Source organism: Acanthopagrus latus, chromosome 2 (genome assembly GCF_904848185.1).
Source record: "Acanthopagrus latus isolate v.2019 chromosome 2, fAcaLat1.1, whole genome shotgun sequence".
NCBI lineage: Eukaryota > Metazoa > Chordata > Actinopteri > Spariformes > Sparidae > Acanthopagrus > Acanthopagrus latus.
In genome coordinates, this window is record NC_051040.1 from 12,793,898 (window position 1) to 12,818,496 (window position 24,599).

The window sequence follows — 24,599 nt, forward strand, 5'->3', positions numbered from 1 at the left end:
TCATTATCAAGTTTATCGTACCCTGATCATAAACCTTTAACACATTGACATTGCATTTTAACTATTCACAAAAACTATATCCAGCACTGGTCAGACTCTGCTGTAAATGCACAAACAGAACAGAGAACACTTAAAGGTCACTGGTTCATTTTCACATTCTGTATCAACAAAAAACTTTATCCATAAAGGTTATGGAATGACACACTATCAGCCATTGTATAAACAGCGACTATTGTCGGGTAGTGAGATAAACTTTGTATGTGGGGGAAAAGAAACAAATACGTCAAGTGCTGACACAGCAAGATAAACGACACAGACGGTACCATAGATGAGACATTAACAACAGCGATTACTGGGCTGTGATCAGTTAAAGTGTTCACTGTGATGCAGCTTGAAAGAAAGAGGAAAAAAGGAGAAACATGGGAGCAGACAGATGGACAAAGTGGAGCCGCGAAATAGGCAATGCGAAAGGTAAATAAAAGATTAAAGAAACAGAGACAGAAGGAAGAAAGACAACTTTCTGGAGGCATTTTACCAACATCTCTGTGAACACACAGCAGGGTTAACTGTCAGTGTGATGAAGAGAGCCCTGTCAGTCAGGCCAATCACATCTGATTGGTGCTCATGGGTGGCAGACTGGTGACAGGCAGCCAAGAGACGCGGGCGACGCTCATCAGCATGCCAGCTAAAAGAGCAGTTTGTGTGTGCGCGTGTGTTTATGTGTGTGTGTTGTACAGATAAGAGGAACTGACAGCTTACAGCTGGGGGTAAGGGCTGTGTGTGTGTGTGTGAGAGAGTGTGTGTGTGTGTCTGTCTGTCTATGTGTGTGTGTGTCTCATGTCTGACGCAGTTAGATATCTTAACTATGCTAATGAGAGATCAGCAGAGAACGATTGGGGAATTTCATGCTGATTTTGTGCTGTCAAGGTGACACACCATGCAGGGCTAAGCTCTGACACACACACACACACACACACACACACACACACACACACACACACACACACACACACACACACACACACACACACACACACACACACACACACCCTTTGCCACAAACACACACACGTGTGCACTCACATACGGTCTCATACAAATACACACAAGTACAAACAAACATTAAGGAACATAAGGAACATAACTGTACGCCCTGAATTCGGACTCCTATGTGCTTCGGCGCCCTTGAAAATCAACTTTCTCTCCGTCTTATCAAACCTTTGTCCTTCACATACACCCCCCGCCCTCCCCTCCGAATCAACTGTACAGCCTGTTAAAAGCAGTTTGACTTGTGGGCCACTGGTGCTGAGCGCTCTCGCCAGACACCTTTAATCTAAAGCAGAGCACACTGGGCTGACTAACCAGGCCTTCAGCTGATAGAAGACAGAACAAAACACACTGTTTCCTCTTTCAAGACTGCTGCATTAGTCAGGCTGGTCTGTGTCTGTGTGCGTGTGTGCATCAGGCATTACATCATTGTCTCGCTGCAAGTTAAGAATAGCCCCGTCAGAGCTGGCGCTGACTTATTGGGAGCAGTACAATCCAAAGATATTACTGTAGGTCTATCCATGTGGGAATATGATGACCTCCTTACGCTATAGATGAACTCAACTCCTCTCTCATTCCTACATACAGGGCCCCTCCAGGGCTCCCATACAGCTGAAAATTTCCAACCAGTAGCTCCAACTGTGTGTGTGTTCTGTAACACTCCCTCCTCGGCCTCAGTGTGCTGAACGTGACTGCTCATGTGTGCGCTCCGCGGCAGCCAATCGTGGGCGCACTTGTCATCCATATCAGGACGCACCTTCTGTTAAGACCCTCTAAAGGCTTCACCAGTGGGGATGAGATCTCGTGGGGACATATTAAGGCGTCGCACGCGCCTGGTTGCACAGTGAAGGAGCACCAGAGGGATGGTGTCATGCTTTTTCTCTTCCCCTGTTGGTGCTGTCAGCATGGATAAGGGGGTCTCCTGATCACATTTTTTGGACTCGGGAGGTGTCTAGACAAACACACTCAAACAAACAGACACACACACACACACACACACACACAGAGATGCACGCAGAATGGATGTTAGAGTTGGCCTTACCTGGGACATCGATTATTTTCTTGTACACGTTCAAGAAGGCGTTCTCGGCTTCTTTACTTCTCTTACTCAACGCATCGATCTGCAAAGAGAGAGAGAGAAAAAAAGAACAGTTAATTGTCAGTTACACCATCACATTAAGTGTCACAGCCATACACTCCAAAGACAGCCCATTAATTTCTCAGTAAGTCTAGTCTACACAGACCAGCTGCAGAGGTAAAACCAACATGAAGTGTCTCAGCAAGGTGTTGGGCCACCGTGTGCTGCCAGAACAGCTTCAATGCTCCTTGGCATCGATTCTGAAAGTCTCTGAACTCTACTGGAGGGATGGAACACCGTTCTCTCAAAAGTTATTCCCTAATTTGGTATTTTTGATGATGGTGGCGGAGAAAGCTGTCTAACACGTCGGGCCAAAATCTCCCAAAGGTATGTGAGGGCCACAGTATATTAGTCACATCATTTTCAAACTCTTTAAATCATCCAGTGACCCCTCGTGCCCTGTGGATGGGGGCATTATCGCCCTGGAAGAGACCACTCCTATCAGGAGAGGAACATTTCATCAGGATAGAGGTGATCAATCACACAGCTTTGTATTGATTTGATTTGATTTTCCTTCTTAAAAGAGGACAAGTGAACCACTAATTTAAATTAACAGATGAATTCACTTCAGATTTGCTCACACTCAGATAAGTGTGAAGATTTAATCTGGCTTCAAATGCAAACAGCATTTTTACAGGCGATTAAAATCTTGACAAATGGGTTTTAAATTTCCAATGGATGACTTTTCTACATTTAGACATCATCTGACATTTTACAATAGTTTTTTCCCCACTCACCTAATAGCCATGCCAGCAAAATGCCCCCAACATAACAGAGTGCCCAGATCTCCTCACAGTGGGGGTCAAGCATTTAGGCCTCTACTGTTTTCATAGTGTACACCACACATGCACTCGCCCATCTGTCAAGACTATCATGAAGGATGACTAATCTACCCGTATCATCTTTTCCCACATCTCTGTAGACCAGTGCCTAGGATTTTTGCACCATTGCTCTCCCAAATGTGCATACATTATAAACTTATTTATCTTAAATCCTTACTTATCTAACTTTATAAGCCCCTCAAACTTTTTAATGAGGGGTTCATGCACTGCAACCCTCGTTTATTATCCCTCCTTATATAATTGTTGACAAACTATTCTTGCAGTGACATCTTGGTCACTTATGGAAGACCTGTCTTCTCTTAAATATCACACTATCGCAAGTGTGGTTATCACAGGTGCTCACCACAGTTTTTGAAAAGGATGCACGATATTGGATCTTTACTGACATACAAAATTTTCCAGGGGTGATCCGAATGCTTCAAAGCCTCTACTGTTGCCATGGTTATCAACATCCAAGTCCAAATTCAAATGTAACAGGGTTCGTTTGTTTGTTTTCATGGAAGAGGAAGGAGGCGTTACTTAGGTCAACCCAAAAGACTCATAAAGAATGAGAAATGGAGCTCCTCTTTGGGGTATAATTAGTCTCAAAACCTGCACACATAAAAAAACAAAACAAAAAAAAAAAAATCAGCCACTTGCACATTACGCATGCATATGACAGTATCCATGAACGGAAAACCATCCTTGTAAGGGAGTATTTCTGCTATGTCTCCCTTCCATCCTTGTCTCTCATGACACTCATAATTTCACTAATAGCCAAATGTGACAATAAATATATTTATAATGAATAAATCTGTTGATGTTTTAAATATCCACAGGAAATTCCCAATGAAACTTTGAAGCCCCAAAAATGGTCTTCAGGACACCCCTAATATCTTCTCATTTCTGCTGTTGATTAAAGCATCATCATACATGACTGTCATATTGAAAAGTTCATTTCAGGCCGACATTTCAGTTCAAAGCCTGTATCGGACAATACAGATGGCGTGCTGAGATATTCGTACATCCCTGTCATCTGACCCTTTATACTGAAGTCTTTCCCATAGATCTAAATGCAGATGTCACTTTAGACAGTTAAGCAGTCTTTGTGACTGAAGCTCCTGCCATCCGTGACCCAACAATGAACTCTCTCTCTCTCTCTTTTTCAACATCACTTAGATCTTTTCCTCATGTCATTTTTAAACAAAATCAGATTCAACTGGGTTTGCTCAGATTTTTTTATACATGGCACAGAGCATGATTGGATGCTAATTGATAAATTGTATCAAGCAGCGCACCTGTGTGGAAGCATCTGCATTCGTCATGTTTCTCCACTCGTTAATTTGGGTTTTTTTCGTCGTGTTGTCACCCGTCTGTATCCGTCTATCCTCACTATGTGTCGGTATGTTGCGATCGCGGTTGTCTTGACAGTGGCTGCGTTGGTGTTTCCTTCCCGTGGAGTCTGTTCAGCTGTTCAGCCGATGACGGATGCGATTCGTTTGCCGCGTGCCCGCGTCGGTCTGTCCTCGAGTGAGTATGCCTAAGTCCGTCAGTCGTTCGGTGTGTGTGTGTGAGCCTGTGTGTGCGAAATGTGTGTGTTCGTTTCCCCTCCAGCACGCTGACATCATTAAACAGCTGGCTCAGTCTTTCCAGCCACAGCAGGGGCAGATTATTCAGTCAGCTCTTAGCAGCAATACAGTGTGGATCCATTACTGATGCAGCCATTAACACAAGAGGGCACGGCATGCATTCCATCACTGATATTATTGAAATGGACAGCATTAGAATGGATCCATAAGAGATTAATTCCAAAATCATTCTGGGGATGACTTTTACACTGTTGTCAATGCTCAAACATGAGGCGGAAAGCTCTACCACAGTCTGTGTGTCACACTTCAATATGAGAAGCAGACAAGAGTAGGCGAGACGCATCTGAAATCAAGTCTAAATTGAGGGAAACACATGCCAAATAAAGACATTCAGATGGTGCTACTGTACTGGGCAGAGCTACAGCTGACTACTCTGGCTCACGCACTCAGACTAAACAGCCTTGTGTTTCTCTTCCAACTCCTCCAGCACACTCACTGAGAGAAAAGGAATAAAGACAAAAGCCTATATAAGTCCAAATATAAAGTCTTCACATTCCCAGCCAAGCCAGTAGTGTAGTTGATGGGTGGTTTAGGGGTTCTTGCCACTGTAAACAGAGCGGGCTACATGTAATACTGCCTGGGCTCCTATGGGAACCTAATAAATCTCTTCACATGGCTTTGATTCATCTCTAGTTTTTTAGCCGCAAAACATCTGGCCCTGTGTAGGCTGGTGCCAGCACCCCTCCCTCTTTTTCCCCCCTTTATTTCTCTGTCTCTCTCTCTCTCGAATTCTCCCTCTTGTCACTTCCATGTTCTCTGACTCATTTTTTTCTTTCCCCTCAATCTTTTTCAGTGTCAGTCTTTCTCACATGTTTCTCTGTCACACACTCATGTCTAACTGGCATGCACAGGGCTTCTGTCTAGCGCTCTCTCTCCCCGCCACACACACACACACACACACACACACACACACTATCCCACTGCTATATCTCATTCTCACACATCACGCTGCATCATGTACTTTACCCTCTTCATGTGCCGTGTGACACTGAGCGATCAGGATCCTCAAATGCAAGGCCACTAATGGGAGATTACTGATGCCGAGCACTAATACCTCTCACACACCAGCGCCAAACCTGTTCATCAGTGTCGAAATGTGTGTACATGTGTATAGAAAAATATGTGATCAGAGGTTCAGAGGACTGTAACACAATCTAATGATAAAGAAGAAATGCTCACAAACCAACACATAAAAAATGATCTGCCGATGGCGGTGAAGGAAGCCGGCTGCGTGACTGTACAATGACTGGGCCAAGGTCAGTGGTACAGCAGCTTTATATAGCCCAACATGGGAGGCAGGAAATAGACATTTAATGTAGGACACACCCTACAGTTAGAGGCAGGTTAACTGCAGGACCAGAGCCATTAGAAGACCACCCAGGATTTGCAAATACAACCCTGCTGTTCCAAACTGCAGCTCTTTCAACCAATCCCAATGACATCTGCTATTACATGCTCCCCTGCCCCCATCCCCCCCCCCCCCACACACACACACACACACACACACACTCACTCACACACACACACACAGACAGACCAAGCTAAACAAATGAAGTGACACAAATGATACCTCACCAGTATCAGTAGGTTACCGATGAGAAGTGCTTGCAATTGCAAAAGGTATCCCTGACACATCCACACACACAAACACGCACGTACGTCAGCAACTTGTGCCACCATCACTCAGCACCGCCTCGCTCCCCTATCTAACCCATAGTGTGTGAAGGGCATCAGGCTGACCTGCGTGTGTTCGTGCATGGGTGTGCGTGCGTGCATGTGTATGTGTGTGTGTGTGTGTGTGGCCCCAGTGGAGTCTGATAAGGAGAGGCTATGGGAAGCAGAGACTGAAGCCTTGGATAATGGAAAAGCTTATCTGATCGATGGACCAACAAGAAACACTGAGCATGCAACATACACACACGTAGACGCACACATAACCCGTTTAACAAACTGAGGCCTTGTGGAAACAGTACTGTTATTGGTAATAATTATGACCCGAGGGCATCCACCTTTCAATGACAAAGATTAAACAGAGTATCAAGACCTCCAAGTTCCTGGGCTAAAACTTTTTATTGTTCTGTCTGGGTTCCACATTCACTTAGTAAAGATTCGGGCTCCTGGGTGAAATGCTTACGGATGAGTTACTGTGAGACTTCCAACAGGAAGACCCTCTGGTTTCTGGCGCTGTCTTGTCCTTGATCAAAGCACCGAGGGGTAAGCAAACAAAGCCAGGCTAAAATTACACATTCTCAGAGCTGCTCGTGTTGTGGCATGCAAGCGCGCAGAATAGTCGACTGATTGATGGGCTGCTCTGAGACTGGCGCGGGTGTACAGTATTATCTCAATAATCATAAGATAATGTCTTTCTCAGTTCCGCGACCACCCACTATGCGCCTCAGCGTGTTCTGGTGTGCACGCCGTCGAGGTGTGTCAACATGAGGACGGTGGAAACAGCTGACAAAGCCCCAATTATATTGCTGCCGTTTCTATTCTCTAAATAGACTGCGGATCATCAGCAGAACATGGTTGAACCACTATAAATTACAGCATTTTTACATAACCACTGGCTGTGGTTGCTGCTCTAACACAAGAATATGGAAACTAACCCAGTGTTAAACTGTAATATTCTATGGCCAGTAGCAAAGCACCCCTGTCACTATCCATTCAGATGATTTTCTTTGTGTGCGTGTGTGTGCATGCTAGGGAAGAGATACTGTTAGGCTGAATGTCCACCCACTTCAACCCCAAATAACGCCCCAGTCTAAACCAGCCGCTTCCACTCCTACCCTCTGACTTTCACATATGGGAGTGAACTGGAAATGCGTGGCTGCCAGAAAGGAGGAGTCATGATGGAAATAGGCCAAAATGATGGAGGAGGAGATAGAGGGGAACGGTGGGAGTACGATATAGCTTGCACACACAAAAGTCACCTCTTATAGGTCAGGGTACATGGAAACCTGGGGCATAACATTAAATTGAAAGTAAATAAATGTGCCACTATGAACAAAAATGGCTCATGATTCACCAAATCAACGAAAAAAAAACAGCAAATAACCCCACCGAATCATGCAGACAAACAAAGTCTGAGGAAATAGCATTCGGTGAGTTGTGACTGGCTAGAGCCGGGGTTTTGTGGTGCTTTTTTTTTTGCAGGATGCAATTTAAACACACCCTCGGGCTACAGGACTTCATGAATAGGACAGAAAATCAAGAGCAGAGCAGAGCAGAGCGAAGAAAAGGGAGCGAGAGAGGAAAGAGGGGAAATGAGATAGTGGCGAGAGAAAGAAAAGGAGATGGCGGAGAGAAGAGAAGAGAGAGAGAAGACGATTTAAGAGGAAGACCAAAGTGGAAAAAAGGAGAGAAGGGCACTGAGAGAGGGAGCAAGACCAGTCAACGAATGTCAAATGGGCTTCTTAAAATGCATTGTTGGAATGCATGTTGGTCTATCCCATGTCAACATAAAATCCCAATAACACACTCACCTCTCCTTGGAAGCTCTTGAGCAAAGGGGCGACCTGTTTCCGTAAATCCTGACAAAGAAATAATAAAAAAAAAAGATGTTAGTGAGTCTTCAGAATGAGATAATCAGCAGATCAATTTTAATCCTAAAATAGTACACAGGCACTCGTGGCAGTGATGTTCAGAGGCACTGAAAACCTGTTAGTTTCATATTAACAGACCGTGTCGTGATCAAATAAGTCACTAATTGAAATCAAGTGGCGACCATTCCTGCCAAACCCAATGAATCATGAGTGATGCGTGAGCGAGTGATGAACACGAGGGCCAGGGAAGAGGCCAGGTTTGTACCCTGAGGTGCTCTGGTGGACTGCGTTTCTCATCAGAACAGGTGCAGCACCACCTGGGCCACCCAGAGGCACCGCTAGTGCGTGTGAGTTGGAGAGTGAGCGAGCCACAGAGTAGGCTTACAGTTAATGCAAATTGTCTCTGCACGCCAAGTTTTTTACTATAAAGCAAGAGCTTTTCATCCCGCAAGTCCCATTGCATGACTTTCCAGTACGAGTCAGCGGTTTCAGATTAGATAGCCAGTCGAGTATGTATCAGGGGAACATGCAAATCACCATGCTGTTAGCTGAGCCTACATCCTGACAAACTGAACTGGAGCGTACAGTAAAAAGCACTGCAGAATAGGACATTCTGTACAGGAACATTTGATTTGCACAGTTTGTGGACACACACATACTCACAAAACTGCCTAATGAAGATGTTAAGTGGGGCAACGACAGATGTGTGCTCGGGAGACTCTACGCCTTTTAGAAACCTCCGCCTAAAAGCCTAACCGCTGCTGCATGGAGAGTGCATCCCAAACTGACCTGGGACCAGTGTCTGGGGCTTGCCTAATCCCAGGTTGGTCCAGACAGGCCGCTTGTCTGGGGCTGAGGACAGGTCATGACCTCGGTGACCTTGGCCCATTGTTACCTCATCAGGGGTCGCTGTGGCTGTTTGTCTGGGCCAATTCAATATTCCCCTGCCGGGGATAATGACCTCCACCAGGCCCCTGCCCCCACCCCCTCTCCCTGCTCTGGCTCTCCCCCTCTCACACACCCAGAGGACAAGCATGCACAAAAGAAGTGAAGTGGCAGTTCTGTCATTTGCATTAGATTTAGATTATTTTCCATTTAGGAATACCGTTTCCTTTTTTTCAGATGACCGATGACCAGTATATATTTATATAAATGTATTTATTTGAATATATTGAAACACTGAAATTAAAAAAAAAAAATATATATATATATATATAGTAGTCCTCCAATAATTCCTTTTCTTTAAATCAAAAAGTTCAACATTTGATGAAATAGGCAGAGTTAATTAAATTCAAATGTTATTTTAGTTTAGATGTTTATCCTCTCAACTTACATTTTTCTTGACTTAGTTTTGGGGGTGCAGCTTGAAAAGCTCTCACACACACACACACACACACACACACACACACACACACACACACACACACACACACACACACACACACAATAATAATAATAATAATAATAATAACAACAACATGCAGAGGCAAGCCACTGCTTTCCACTGAGGACCTGAGCTCTGAACCCCTTCAGTCCACTCTCCGATGCTCCGCCCCCTTGCCCCCTCCACTTCCAAAGATTTATGACCATATAACATAACAATGCACACAGACACCGCGGTCAATCTGTGTGTGTGTGCATGTGTGTGTGTAGTGAGGGGAGTGGAGGGGGCCAGGCAGCAAGAGATGGATGGCTGGTGTGTGAGCTGCCGGCAGACAGCAGACAGGCCAGCCCGAGGAATCCTCCAGGGAGTATGGAACTCCCATTCGCTGTCTGTCTGCCCTGCAGCTAAACACAAACGTGTGTATGTGCATGCGTGCGCGCACACACACGAGCACACAAAGTTGTTTTACTACCACTGCCTCTGGCTAGCAATCTTTGGGACATTTTACAACCATTCCCACCCTTGCCTTTATAACAGTGTGGTAGAGGAGTCTTGACTAACTAAAAGGAAATTAAGAACTGGATGAATAATTCAGGCAACTTAGGAGGCACAGTGAGATGCAGTCCCACAAAAAAAAAACAAAAAAAAAAAACCCAACAGTGTGTCAGTCCTAATGAATTATGAAAACTTTGTTTTCACGCTGCATTTCTTTGCACTACTTTCAAAATGCTACAAAAGCCTGTATGTGTGTGTGTGTTATTATGCAGACCATGAGTGCAGTTCACGCCAAGTACAGCTCAGCAGACTAGACACAGTCAACGTGGGCCGGTCTCCTGGTTGTTGAATAATGGATCAGAGACGGACTCCCGCTCAGCCTAATGCAGTCTGATCTGATGTGACTGTGATCTCCGCTGACTGGTGCAGACCACAGAGAGCTGACAGCCCTACTCTATAGGCCCGTCCACCACACACACACACACACACACACACACACACACAGCCATGCAAGAGACAGAAAACACAGCTCAAGACGATCGAGGCATTTTTAATCAAGCGCAGCCAGTCGCACGTTATGAACCAACCTATTTGCTAAGCAGCCTTGATGCTTATACACCTCCAAACGCTAGGAGTTTTCGTGCTGATTCCTATTGAGCCCGTTACAGCCCTGTAATGAATCCTGTCGCTCGTCTGGCCTGGCTCAGATTCCTCCTCCACATACCAGGGAGATGCCAGGGGCCACACAGACGCCAGAGGAGCCTTCCTAAATCACAGCCTTGTTACACTGATGAATGTGTGTGTCCTGTTCTGTGATCTAGGCTATCTGCCTCTGTGTGTTTGTGTGCGTACCTCTGCTTCTCTGCATGTACGTCTCTCTCTGCCTCCGTGTGTGCTCCTACTTATGTGGTTACACTTGAAAATGAGATTAGAGATGAACGTGTCGGGTGAAGTGAAATTAGTGTCTTTTGTATGCAGGTACAGTTTTCTCCGGTGTATATGCCTCAACACCAGGGTGGGCTAGAAGCTGAAGCCAATAGTCACAATCCTCATCCTGTGGTAACTATAATAGACCCACTGTCAACTCCGCCGAGAGTTGACAATTTTCTATCCACCGTCTACTCCATTCATACATAATTCATCCTACCATCAATAATTCACCATGGTGACATTACCAATAATAACACAACAATACTTTGTTTTCGCTGTGTGGTTTAAAATGTGTTGCCTTGGTAACAGAGATGAAACAAATATTCCCAGGAGGAGTGATGGGAACACAGGAACAGGACAGAATTCCCTCCTGATCCCACTTAGTAGTGTTGTCACACTCTCTTTCTTTCTCTCCCTCCTGCTCTGCCTCTCCCGCACTCTCTCCTTTCTCTCCCTCTCACATACACACTCACGGACCACACTTTCTGCACGCATAAAAAACTAGGTCAGATAATACAAACTCCTGAGGGGTTTTCTGTTTTGTCTCTTTAGGATTTCAGGGAAACTAATGGAGAGACTATTTTTGGGAGCCAAGCCCGCATCTCTGCGCCGTCTCCTCCTCCCCTGCTTTCTCAGTAAATAATCACCGCTACATTTATGAAGAGAACAGACACGGAGAAACACACAGGCGAGCCACGATTGTCAAAAGAATCGCGGGATGTATGCATGGCTGTGTGTTGGTGCGTGACCGTGAATATCTGATTTTCTCACCTCTGGTGTGTTCTTCTTGAACTCGCGGCTCAGGTCAATTAGTTTCTTCCTGGTCTGTTCGCTCTCGTCCTGTCTGTTGGCAAGCTGTGTGGCGGTGGCGTCTAGTTCTTTCTGCAACACAAAACACACAATTTTTATTAGTTTGTTGCACGTTTCATCATACTTATCAATACTGTCATTATAATCAGCATCTCTGTCATCATTCAGGATAAAAGGAAAAGTTGTTTTCTGACAAGAAGGCAGACGTCTTGACCCATCTGGCATGCTGCGCATTACCCATACTGCCTCAGCTGGGCTTGGCCAAGTGTTGCGGCAGAACAGAACCACAGCACCGACATCCCGCCAAGTAAAACCCGTCTACACCAGTATTCTGATCTGCTAGCAACATCTGAGCCATTCAGCTTGTCAGTCAATCAGTCACCACAGTGTCAGGCATGACAATATCTGAAGCATTATGCTACTGCTCTCACTACTACCACACACACGCAGTTAACAACAATTACTGACCCCTCCCCTCCCTTCATAACAGCACAGTTAACAACAGCAGCAATGTTGTCAAGGCTGCGGCAGGGCCCGCCTTTATCCACATCCATTTTGCATTGTTATTAATAGCTATTTATGGGACTTGTTCCAGATGATGGGCCAAGTGCTGACATTAACAAGACGTTCAGGCCTTGTAAAGATTGTATCTCTCTCTGCTGAGTGTGTTGCTGGATTATGTTTCTGTTGGATTCTTGCCTTCTGTCACGCTCACTCACTTTTTTCCCCCTCATTTTTTCCATACTCGCTACAGATCATCCACTCACTTATTCAACCAGCGGTACCTTCTCCTCCGCTTAAACCTCTCTCTTCTCCCTTTACTCCCCCCAACCCCACCCCTCCCATCCACCTCCTGTGAGGCCGCCCACCCCTGAGAGTGATTAAACGCTGCTGAAGGGCCGTTATGCTAACTAACACACTAATCATTTAATACACACATTACCACAGGGGCCCTTGTGGCTCAGTCTGCTGACAAGGTCCCAAAACACACTCACGCACACATCAGCCCATCGCCCCACATCGCTCTCACCCCCCCAACGCACACACAAGAAAATACAACCCTCTAAAGAAATAGTGTGATCAAGTACTAATTAGGATATTTTCCCCCCATCAGCATTAAGTTTAATTCCCTGACCAGCCGTGATCTCGTTTTATCCACAAACCGTAAAAAATATAACAAATGTTGGTCGACTGTCCTCCGCAGTGGGTTTTACGCAGTGGCACAGGATGTTTGAGGAGAAAAAAAAAGTAAAAAACTGCTCACTTGCCTACATGCCATCTTGCGCTTGCTGCCCATGGAGCAGTTGATGTAGCAGCCTGTCTGCCCATGGCCATGGAGCAGCTGCACTATCTGTTAGTGAATTCGAGCGTGCGCAGAAGCTTGTGCAACGCTTGATGAAAAGGAGGAACCTAATAAATTTTAATCATGTTAAATTAATTGTCAAAAAATGAATGCTCTAGTTCAAGAATAGAGGTGTAATTATTATATTGGTAAAGATTAGCTACAGGAACAAGGATATAAGGCCCAGTTGGTTCAAAGATATTAACAGATAATAGTCACTGGCAGATATTAATCACAGTATGATGTATTAGGCCTTAAGGCTTACTTTCCAAAATCATTTAAATATAATAAACCAGTGGGACACTTCAGTTTTAAGCCTGAGCTCAAATCAGGCGGCATAAGTAGCAAACAATTTTAGGTATATCCCAAAAGCAAAGAGATAATGCTGTTAATCATCCAAGCTGTGCCATTAAAACACTAGGAATTAATTTTAAAAATATAGAATCTCCCACTGAGAGTACATGATCGGAATCACTACATTAGTAAAAATACCACGGAGGAGCGATAGAGAGAGAGAGAGAGAGAGAGAGAGAGAGAGAGAGAGAGAGAGAGTGAGTGTGAGAGTGTGTGTGTGTGTGTGTTGTGGGCACCTCAGGACACAATTAAGTGCATCCAACTTGAAGAACAGTTTGAGTTTGAGTAAGTTAATTAAATCATTATAATATATTGAAATGAAGTTTGGTTTGCTTTATAGTGCCTCTTTCTTACTGTTTGGCTCTTATATTTTTTACTCTTGCCTCAACTCTGGGTTTAAATAAGGACACAACCTCACACTGACACTTACCAAGTTGAAATAAATAAGGAAACAATTCCTTCTTTCTTAAATTTACCAGAATGCTCTTTGATATGCAAATGAGCCCAATCAAATTCAGGTAAATCTATTTTCAGTTAAATAGAGTTATCCAAAAGTCAAAGGAATTCAACAAAATAAGCTAATCTAATCTCATAAATTGATTAATGAGCTCTGTTTCATAGCAACACTGAAATAACCACAGTCCTCCACTAGGGTTCTGCTTTACGAGGTCATGTGCCAATCCCTGACGCCCTTGATTCTTTCCAATCCCTTTCCAAAACCCTGCACATATCCCAATGTGTTACCAAATCCCCATTCCAAAAAAAAAAAAAAAAGAAAATTCTCACTGCTAAGCTAAATAAACACATCACACATGGAAGAGGATTGATTCAGTGCCAAGTGGGCAAGTAATTATGGGCATGGTCTCAGTAAGGGGGAAAAAAAAGGACCCTCAGACCCAGTCAGGTTTTGACTATGCAGCAAACTCTCTGCCCACATCAGCAGACACACAGGCAGACTTTACACTCATCTTGCTGATAGAGCGTAACGTCCACATGCACAATCCCTGCTGCCTCGCTCATACACGTCCAAGCCTTACTGACCAATACTTTTCCAATTTTAGGCACATATTATAAGCACAATAACGTGTCATATTTAAGCACCTAAAGTGAAATACTGAACAAATATGTTTGGGTATTTTCGCTCTGCTGTTTTTGTAATGTTGGTTCTTAGCAAAATAAAGCTGTGGTCAGTTTATATGTTCCAAAGGTGCAGACTCAAGCTTGAAACGCACAGGGGACGTCCTTTTTCTCCTTTTGGTCTTTGTTTCAACTAACTATATAAACACACTGCTGCAAATACTTGCTTGTTCAAAGGCAAATTGAAGGTTTTCTTTATAGGTAGATGGGGTTTTTTCAGTTTAGAAAAACAAACTTGGACTCAAAGTGTTTGACAAAGTCTTTCTATGTGCAACTATTTCATTTCAATGGCCAAATGTGTACCAATGGTGTCAAACTATGTTTCCTCTAAAACTGGTTTCAGAACATTTGAATATAAAGAACAGATGCTACTTCCTCACAAGGTGATATTCTTAAGTACATGATATTGTATGAGAGTAGAGCTGCATGGCCCACGATTATAACTGGTTTATATTTACGCTAAGATGATGTTGTAGGTATCAATATTACAGATAACAAGTTGGGATTCTTTGCAGGGAGGACTGTCAGTGCCCAATCGGTCCAGCTACCTGATCCTTGCTAACACCCACATCGCAGTTTATATTACTGTCGTGACTAAAGATAGCTGATAGTTAGATTAATAGATGGCTAAATGGAAAGATGAAGACCTTTCATTTTTATAATGACTGGAATGGTGACATCTGTCACTATCCATCTACAGTCATGACAGTGAACACAAACGGCAACACCGAGTGCACACTGGCCAGCCAGAGGGATTGGTTAGAGCCTTTGCATGTTTCAGTTTGAACCAAGAGGTCAGGGGCAGGGAGCTATTTTCATTGTCCATTAATCTGTTGACTATATTCTCGAATAGTCTGTCAATCAGTGATTCATAAAATGTCTTGTTTTGTCCAAAACCCAATGATATTCAGTTTACTACCAGAGATAGCCAAATCAATAAATTGATCATCAAAAAAGTTGCTGATAGACAACTAATCATGTAATCAGTGCAGCTCTACAGCAGTATAAACATGGCTTGTAAAACTTCATGAAACCGTTTCAAAATATTTTAGAAATGCATACAAACACACATCCACTAACAGCAAGTCAATTCCGTTATTTAGTTGGATTCCTAAAGCTCCAAACTTTTGGACGGGAATTCTGTTCACTTCAGGCAAGTCTGCTCCACGGGGGCTCTACCATCTGGCATACCACTGGGACTTTCTTTCTGTCATGTTTGACATCAATGATTGACATCATGCTAGTTTGATAAACTTTCAAAATTAACATGTTTGACAAGGAGTTGAGACATGAATAAAGGAACTCTAATTAACAGAATACAAAAACAGACTAATTAAAAAGGAGTCCATACTTCACAATACATAATTAATGGAATGACACGAAATATAATTAATTACACTGGCAAAGTGCAAACACAAGCTCTTGTATTGATGCTTCATGTAACGCCTACAGAGCAACAAACATGCATGGAAACGTTATTCTCGGGCGCTCTGGCCTTTGGGCTTGCTTTCTAAAGTCACCACACTCCAGCTCTCCTTGGCCTGACTTTGAAACATTTTACTTCTCAAATCTCAAAAACAGTTTAATTTACTGGTGAGTTAATTCATTTAACCGTTCGCATTAGCTCCAGCGCTATTTTTAAATCTGGCTATGGCTGGTTAGGACTGCACTGTCTAGTTTAGCAGACGATGGAATATGGTGTGTGCAGGGGAGCATTAAGTGGGCTGTAATGTCTGTGTGATTGCTGTAACAGCCCTGCTTGGCTTGGCTGGACTGGCCCACAGCAGCAGTCCCTGTCCTGGTTCATTTGGTCGTCTGGTCAGCTGTAAAGACGATTGGAACAGATTGCCAACACTCCCTAGAGAGACTTCAACACCGACTTGGCCAAGAAGCCTCCCGCACACTGCTCCACACGCGTGTGCTCTCACATGAATGCACAGACGGGCCGCTGCAGTAACTTGGGGAGCCCAGTCTTTCCACATTCTTTTGAACTCCGTTTCAAAAGAGGAAGTCTGCTAACATGTTCGCCCAGCGAAATTTGGCATGCTGAGCTATGTTTGCAGCTAGGAGGGGAGGCTGGGCCAAACGAAAATGTGTATCTCTCCGTCCGACCACTGTGGTAATAATACTAATCACCGATAACAGTCACGGGTAAACAAATCCTATTACCACTGGCCATCAGACCCAAGGTGTATGTGTGCGTGCTCATCTCTCCTAATGAAATTCCTTCCACTCGTCTGCAGGCAGAGAGAGGCCTTCTATCAGACTAATTCGCTCTAATTACTCTAATGAGCCACAGGTGATGATACAGTGAGACTGATTAATTAAATGGGAGGCACCAATCAGGCATGTCTGATTATGCCAATCATATCGACTACAGACTAAATGAGATAACAGGAGACAGACGCACTTTAATTGAGGTATCAAAACTTCATGGAATTCCTTATGCCCTCACGCTCCGCCGATGCCGAGACAGATAGGCTGGTGGAATGACAACAAAGTTATTGTTATGTACACAGTGTGAAGTCAATCTGACTGCAGCTGCCGTCTGTGCCGACATGGTGACCAGGAGTAGAGAACACCACACGAGGATTTGCTTCAGATCTCACTCTCTGTGGAATAATTGGAACTGTAGCTGCTAGAAACACTTTGTTTACACCTCGTCTGCAGTCACACATGCCAAGTAGTCTGCCACTACTCCTTTAGTCCAAACACAATGTAGGTTAACTGCCCCGCATTCGGTGCATGTTTTACACATTAATCTAATGGAGTACCACTCTTGAATTGAAGCCAGGCATAGAAAGAGAAAACACATTCACTTCTTCTTTGTAATGCTAACACCATATTATTCACACTGCAGAAGAGGGTAATATTTTAAAATAAAAACTTTTCTGTGTACAAAGTGAGAGGCTTTTTGTCTCCTCTGTACTTGGCAACATGACACAGATGTTTAAGAGATGAAGTTTTCTGTCCTGCCGCTGCAGTCACTAATCTTCCCTTTTATCTCTGACATGTCTGAGGCTGTTATGTGGTTATGATTGTAAACAGTAAAGGCGTCTGGAAAGATGTCTTATCTGAAATCTACGAGGCCTTCCTCTGAAACTCCCCCTCCATCTCCCTTCAGAGCGTTCCACCTCCTATGCGGCTGACTGTTCTGTATGCCAAACCTCCTGTGTGGGGGTGGAGTCGTGGGGTGGCAGCTCAGTCAGGAGCGACAGCCACGCTTGCTACAACGACACGGTACATGATCACAGATCACAGGCACGCCCCCTCAAAACACAGCACAACAGCAGCACAGATAAGAGACTACAACCCCGGCTGCCTGTCTGCCTTGCTACCTTTGACATAGCAGGGTGCAGAACTTTGAATGTACCAGCAGACGCCGTTTTCTCAAACCACACAGGGTTTGAAGACGCAAGTCATATCCTCCTGAATCTCCGTTGTTGCTTTTCCTCTCACCCATTGGAGTCAAAGCCGCAAAGTTTTCTTTACCACAAGCAAACACAATAGTTGCACTGTGACAACTGAGGCCTGAACACTTTTGTGTGTGTGTTCGTGCAACTGTGGGTGCATCTGTGTTTGTGTGTAGAGCGGCTGGGGGCGGGGGGTCAGCCTACCACTCTCCACAGTCTTAACAAGACGCTTGTGGTCCCTGAGCGTTTTGCTCCTTTTTTTGAACACAGATCCATATCTACCAACAGCACAGGAGCTGTCAAGACTCACCTCACTGACGCTGACGCAAGCCTGGATCAAAAACAGCCTTTTTACACCGCAGCCTCGTTTGTATTGATCCATGTTTCTCTGCTGAGAGACTGGTTGTTGTTTTATCTCCCCAACATCCAAGCCTTAACTCTCCTGAAGCTTACTGAGAGCTAGTCATTATTTTGCCCGACCTATTGTCTGACAAGGGGTTTCAGAGGCCAGGACTGAGCCTAAATACAAATATAATGAGACTAAGATGGTTCCTGGCGTGGAGGAAGTGCAGCTCACTTGGTCTCATTTTGCCGAGTTCGAATTTAGCTGGAGGCCTGTGTCACAGAGGGTGAGTGGTGTGGTGGGTGCAATGGGAGGAGAGGGGTATGGCGATATGCTAGGTTGTAATGCATTGGTGAAAGGGCAAGATTTTTCATCCCTGCGTTTACAGGGTGGAACGGCTAGGATATTGAGATCTGAGATAGGATCAGAGGGTAGTGAGCTGTTTCAGCTACGATAAAGGCCACGCATTACAAACAGAGCACAGATATAGAGAGAGAGAACCAGAGAGAGAGCGAGCGAGAGAGTATCACACCTCTCATCCCTGAATTAATGCCTCCATTCTGCCAGGAAGCCATTCTGTGCCAGTGAGAGGAGATTGGGGAGGGGATGAGTGCACAGATACGGACTAAAAAATGGAAACTGCGATCATGGAGAGGGGCGATAGGGATTAATCAAGTCTGGGAGAAGAGTGGGGCTCTCCAGGCCCTGAAGCACATATACACAAGCCTGGGTCCCAAGGACTCAGACAACGACTGACATCAATAGCACACAGAAGTAACCATCGGTGGATAATGACAGGGTCACAGGTGCAGCCTCACAGTGTTATAATATTGTAGATATCCACTCATGGCAAAACTTGCATGCGAGATTGTCCTTTTTAGAAAATCTATTACCCTTCAAAACGGAGACGTGTTCAAAGTTGCTCTAACTAAGTTAAGATCTGATCTGTTCTCAATTCGTTAGCCTATTTGATTTGAAGTAATTCACTTAAACTTCCTTTTAAGGACTACAAGCAGCTTCATGCGATTGGCACAGTTACAGAACAGTGAAAAAAGGGGCTACATCGCTCTCATGTGCCTCTGGTACTTTAAATCCCTGCTCTGCATGATGCCCTTTTCCACGTTTTAATTTAGCCTTGTCTATCTGTTGTATCCAGTAATTTTCTAGACGCCTGATGATGACACATCAGCAGGAGCTGTGTCACAGCCTATAAAAGCAACATGTTCACTTCAACGCATAAATCAAAAGCTTATATCAAAGATGCCCCATTAGGTTAGATACAACTAGACTCATTTAATGTGTCCGGCCCATGCTGTCACTATTTCCTAGCATAGAATAGCCTTCTGACTGAGTTTGACACCCATGGTCTATACGATCAACGTCAACAGCGCATGTCCCGGGGCTAAGTCTTACTCAGCCTTTATGAGTAAGAGTTTTCTGCTCTGCTTGCACGACTTTTGAGCGGAAAAGGCAGAGAAACACAGTGAGAAAGAGAGAATGAGCATAGCTAATCCTTACAGTAATGACAGAATAATTAGCTTGCATTAGGCTACGTAATGGGTTGTAATTATATCATTTACTCTGCATTGAGAGAATATGATATAAAGCCTGCACAATGAAGGAAGAGGAATTGAGCTCAGTGGGAAGTAGGATGGAGCATGTGTAAGAGCTCAGGCTCTTTCTATTGATTGATCCAAACATCAAACGAACCACTGGAGTAATGGGGGGAGTGAAGGACAGCTAAAAGCTATTTGGAGCCTTCACTGCATAAAAGACTTGACCTGTTCCACACAGCCTACATATCAAAACCATCAAACAGCAATCAATAGACCAAAGCGGTCAACTCAACAAACCGTCACCCTACTAAAACATCAAACCCCCGGCCCAAGCGTCAGATGATAGGCTACACTCAGCTTATCCATTACCATCAGATAAAGAGGAGATAAAACACAGAGCCTAATCCTTTCATGTGTCGTGACAGCCACAGCAGCCTCCAAGGCATTCCTTCAGTCTGGCTCTCAAATAGTTTTATGGCGGAAGGCAGCCATTCAGTCAGCCAGCCAGCCAGTCAGGGCTGTTCTGGTCTGTTTGTCTTATTTCACAGTTTACACGCTGTTTTATAGGTAGTTATTATGGTCACCATGGTGATGCCATACGTTTTTACGGTCTTTTGGTCTGAGGGCAGAGAGTGTAATAAACGAAAAAACACACACATGAAAACAAAGACTCACAAAACACACTCCTGCTGTGGAAAGGTCTCCTGTCCCTCGCTGCCTCCCCCACGCTTTATCAGTCTAACCAAATGCCTATCTCCCTACTTTCTGCTTCATGTGAAACATGGATAGGCTAACATCGAATTGTCCTCTCTCATTCCACATCTGGAGCTGATCAGAGGGCCTCCTGGAAGTTGAGGCCTCTGGGCCTATTAATAACCATACCGCTGAACTCAGGGTCAGACAGCAGTCAGCGGATGAGCCTGTGTCTACTAAACACATAGTCCCTTCCCCCCTTCCTCAAGAGGATAACTCTCACTTTTAAAAATGAGACAGCAGAGCTTAGCAATGTACAGTCAGTTTTATGTTTTTCAGACTGGGGATACAGAGACTCCTTCAACTCAGGCAGGAGTTCACAAATTATTCAAACAAGTAAACAAAAACTTTAAAAGTGACTATTCATTCGGTCATCCTTTAAAAATAAAAAACACATAAGCATAGGAAAACAGCCTGGGCTAATTGTCAGACGATTTTTTTCTCCCTTGAGTTCTCCCTTTTTCTTATTTCCACATCCCAACAAGTTCAAGTTCAAGGAGACTAGACCTGTTAAAAGGGGAGACAGATGGTAAAGTCATCATCTGTTAGCCCGAAAGGTTGACCAGTCAGACAGTCCAGGTCATAGTGAGGTCTGCAGGATCAGACCACCTCTGAACCCTGACTCCAGTCTGACAGCTGCTCAGGTCAAATGTCAGGGAGAGGTTAAGGTACCGTCTGAGGACGCCCAATGAATTTAACAGATACGGGACTGAGTCATCTACATGGAATTTCCCATGTATCAGTAGACAAAGCCATGGATCAGTCCTATGGTTATTAACTGTCTATTGGGCTAAGCCTGAGCAGTAATAACAGCAGGATAGAAGTGGCCAATCTGGACAAATGATATTACAATTACAGCTTTGACAATACGATTTAAGTGGTGAAAGTATACTAATCCGCAGCTATTCTAAAATGACAAGTGTAGGTTCCAATCTTTTAGAGTTTTAGACTGTTGCCATTAGACTAAAATGATTTATCGATTCATTTTAAAAGTAACTAGCATATCAATTGAAGATTCAAACAATTAATAGTTGCTGCCCTCACCACCATCTATTTAATTACAAAAACAATCTAAACTGTAATCTGTTTATCCTTTGGCTATAATTTATGTTTACAGTATTTACAATAGGCCACCCAATGAAAAGTATCATGAAGTTATTCATCCAATCAACATAGCCACGTAGTTGTTTACATCACTCTATTGGTTTGTTCATGTAGCACTAATGAGGTTATGTGAAACACAGGTTGACCCACTGATCATTGTTTTTGCAAATTAATATGCACTGATAGTTAGTTTTGGGAATTGGGATCAGCAGAATTTGGGTCTGACAGTGGATGATGGCTGGTGTCCGACAACCGGAGGAGTCACCCTTCTGGAGATAATGCAGACCAGCTCTCCTTCCCCCATTATAATTCAGGCATTGAAACTAGATTTACTGACTGGAAAATAACAGCTCAAAAACAGCTCTTACCTAGTTCAAAATCGACATATTAATTACTTAAAGACTGATCCTGTCATGTCGGAGAAGCAGCTTTGGCTTTTTTTCACAACAAACTATCATTTTCATACCAGCCTTTAAAAATCCAGTATTGGCCAAACTCGGATGTAAAGTTTGGGAACAGAAGTAAGAGGACATTAAAAACCACAATCTCTCAAATTCACTTGTAAAGTAGATTATGGATGCCTTCAAGATTGATCACCCCTATAGCAGGGAGCTAGAAGTACAAATCAACTTTGGTTCCCTTAACTTAAATAAGACAGCTGTTCCCTTAAATGATTAAACCTCAAAAGCTGAAAATACACATAAGCAGTTCCTCAACAGTTTCCGAGTTACTGTGACTGAGCACGGTTTGCCGACTACAACCTAAAACTAGACCTGTGAATAGTATACTGACTGCAGAGAACAATTTGTTAAGCATAAACCACCCCCATCTAGCACACACATACACGCACCTGTGAATACAGGGTAGTTGAATCATCATAATCGGTGGTAGTTTTCTGCTGAGCCCAGCCAGCAGTCTGTGTTATTTTTAGCGGGCTGACACAGAAGCAGGCCGTCCATTTACTCCGTGAGCTGGCAGCAGAACCATCACAGCTCTGGTTGCTTTTAAACTACCAAAATGGGACTGAGCTCAACATAAACACTGCAAAGGTGTGGACACTAACAGAGACGAAGTTAGCTCACATTCAGAGCCATTACAATTCCATTACTTTAACATTAGGCTCCTAAACACATGGCGGCGTATGAAAATTACAAATCCACACACGCACACACACACACAAACTACACCATCAAACTTCTCATCGCCTTATTGCTGTGAGGACGACATGTGAAAGTTTGTTACATCACTTTTTTTAAAAGCTAAACGAGGGGATTTAGAAGGTGACATAACGACATGAACAATAAACTTTGCGCCTCAGCATTGGTCACATGAAGCACATTTTTTTTAAATGATACAATTCCTGCTGTAGCAAATCATAAACTCCTTGATGGACTGAACAGAAGACAACATCAAGTAATAGAGTAACAGATTGGAGTGAGAAGTGAGGCTAAAGGTTGAAGGCTGCTCCCATCCAGTGTGACTGATTGGCTCAGCCTGAAGGCCGGCTATGGATCTCGCAACTGAAGCCATGATTGACATTGAGAGTTACACAGAGTGAGCTATTAGCAGATAGCAAGTCATATCATAATTCAATCCCTACACCATCAAAGTGCACCAATATCATAATTCAATACTAAGAACCATTAGCCTGCAGCACACCAATATCATAATTCAATCCTGAAGCCATCAGCCCATGCCAATATCATAATTCAATACTTGGACCATTAGGACACACCAATAGGCCTATTAGAATTCAATACCTGTGGTCAATGATCTAGCAGGACACTGATACTGGAGTCATGGGTTGACATGGGATGAGGTCTGCATGCAATGATCCTTCTCAGGCCTTATTTAGCCCCGATAACAGTGAGATAAACAACACTAAAATTAGGAAGGGCAAGTGGTTCACCAAAAAGCTTGGCCACACCAGACGCTGAAGGCCACAGAGTATTTGCTACAGGAATAAATTTCGGCAGGCTTATGCAGAGGGACTCGTTTGTTGAACAAAATGAGGCACTGCATTAGCTTCAAACTCAGCAGTGCGCTCAGCCAAACTTGTCAAAAATATTTCAAACACTGGCCCCCACTGTGTGACCGTCTGCAGTTGGTCTAAATTATCACATTGTGGTACCTCGTGGAAATGGGACTCCATTTCGTTTTCTGGTCCATTGCCTCTGTTTATATTTCCATGTTAACATCTTGTTTAACTCCTCAAAACACTGCAAATCTCATCCAGACTCAGCTTGCTGGGTCATCAGAATTTAACAACCGATCAAACGCACTCTAAAAGCTCACATTTCCTCAGCTGCTTTAAGTCCGTTTTTTTTTTTTTTTTTTTTCACCAAAGTCGTCATTATTCAAAGTTATTCTCACCACATATTTCTTGAGTTTCCTCATAAACCCTAATCCTCATGTACTGCATGTACAGTGTAAAATGATTCTGGTGTATGGAAAATACAGAAAAGAATGATCCATTACTGAAAAATAGAATACATGACTCCAAATGACAGAAGATTAATCAGCAACTATTTTGACAATTGATTAACTGTTTTTCTAGTAAAATTGCCAAACAGCCATTGGGTCCACCTCCACAGTTGCAAGGATTTCTGCTTTTCTGTTTGTCATAAACCTGAGAAATATACCATCATCTATTGTTATCCTTATGTGACACTGTACATCATCTTAGATTTCAGATGTATTGTATTGTAACATGGCATAAGTGTTGTCTCTTATTGCTTTTAAAGGCTGCATTACAGTAGGCGATGTCAATTTCTGATCTTA

At 43.7% G+C, this 24,599-nt stretch overlaps 1 protein-coding gene across 4 annotated transcripts in view; it reads right to left on the minus strand.

Moving 5' to 3' along the window:
- The window catches only part of cux1b (cut-like homeobox 1b), a 67,180-nt gene that overhangs the window by 36,207 nt on the left and 6,374 nt on the right, over positions 1–24,599 (minus strand). For all 4 annotated transcript variants that reach the window (XM_037121302.1, XM_037121278.1, XM_037121283.1 and 1 more), the window contains exons 2-4: positions 11,778–11,888; positions 8,138–8,185; positions 2,090–2,168 (exon numbers count right to left, since the gene is read on the minus strand). In XM_037121302.1, coding sequence (XP_036977197.1) covers positions 2,090–2,168; positions 8,138–8,185; positions 11,778–11,888 — 238 coding nt within the window. The remainder of the gene's footprint in view (positions 1–2,089; positions 2,169–8,137; positions 8,186–11,777; positions 11,889–24,599) is intronic.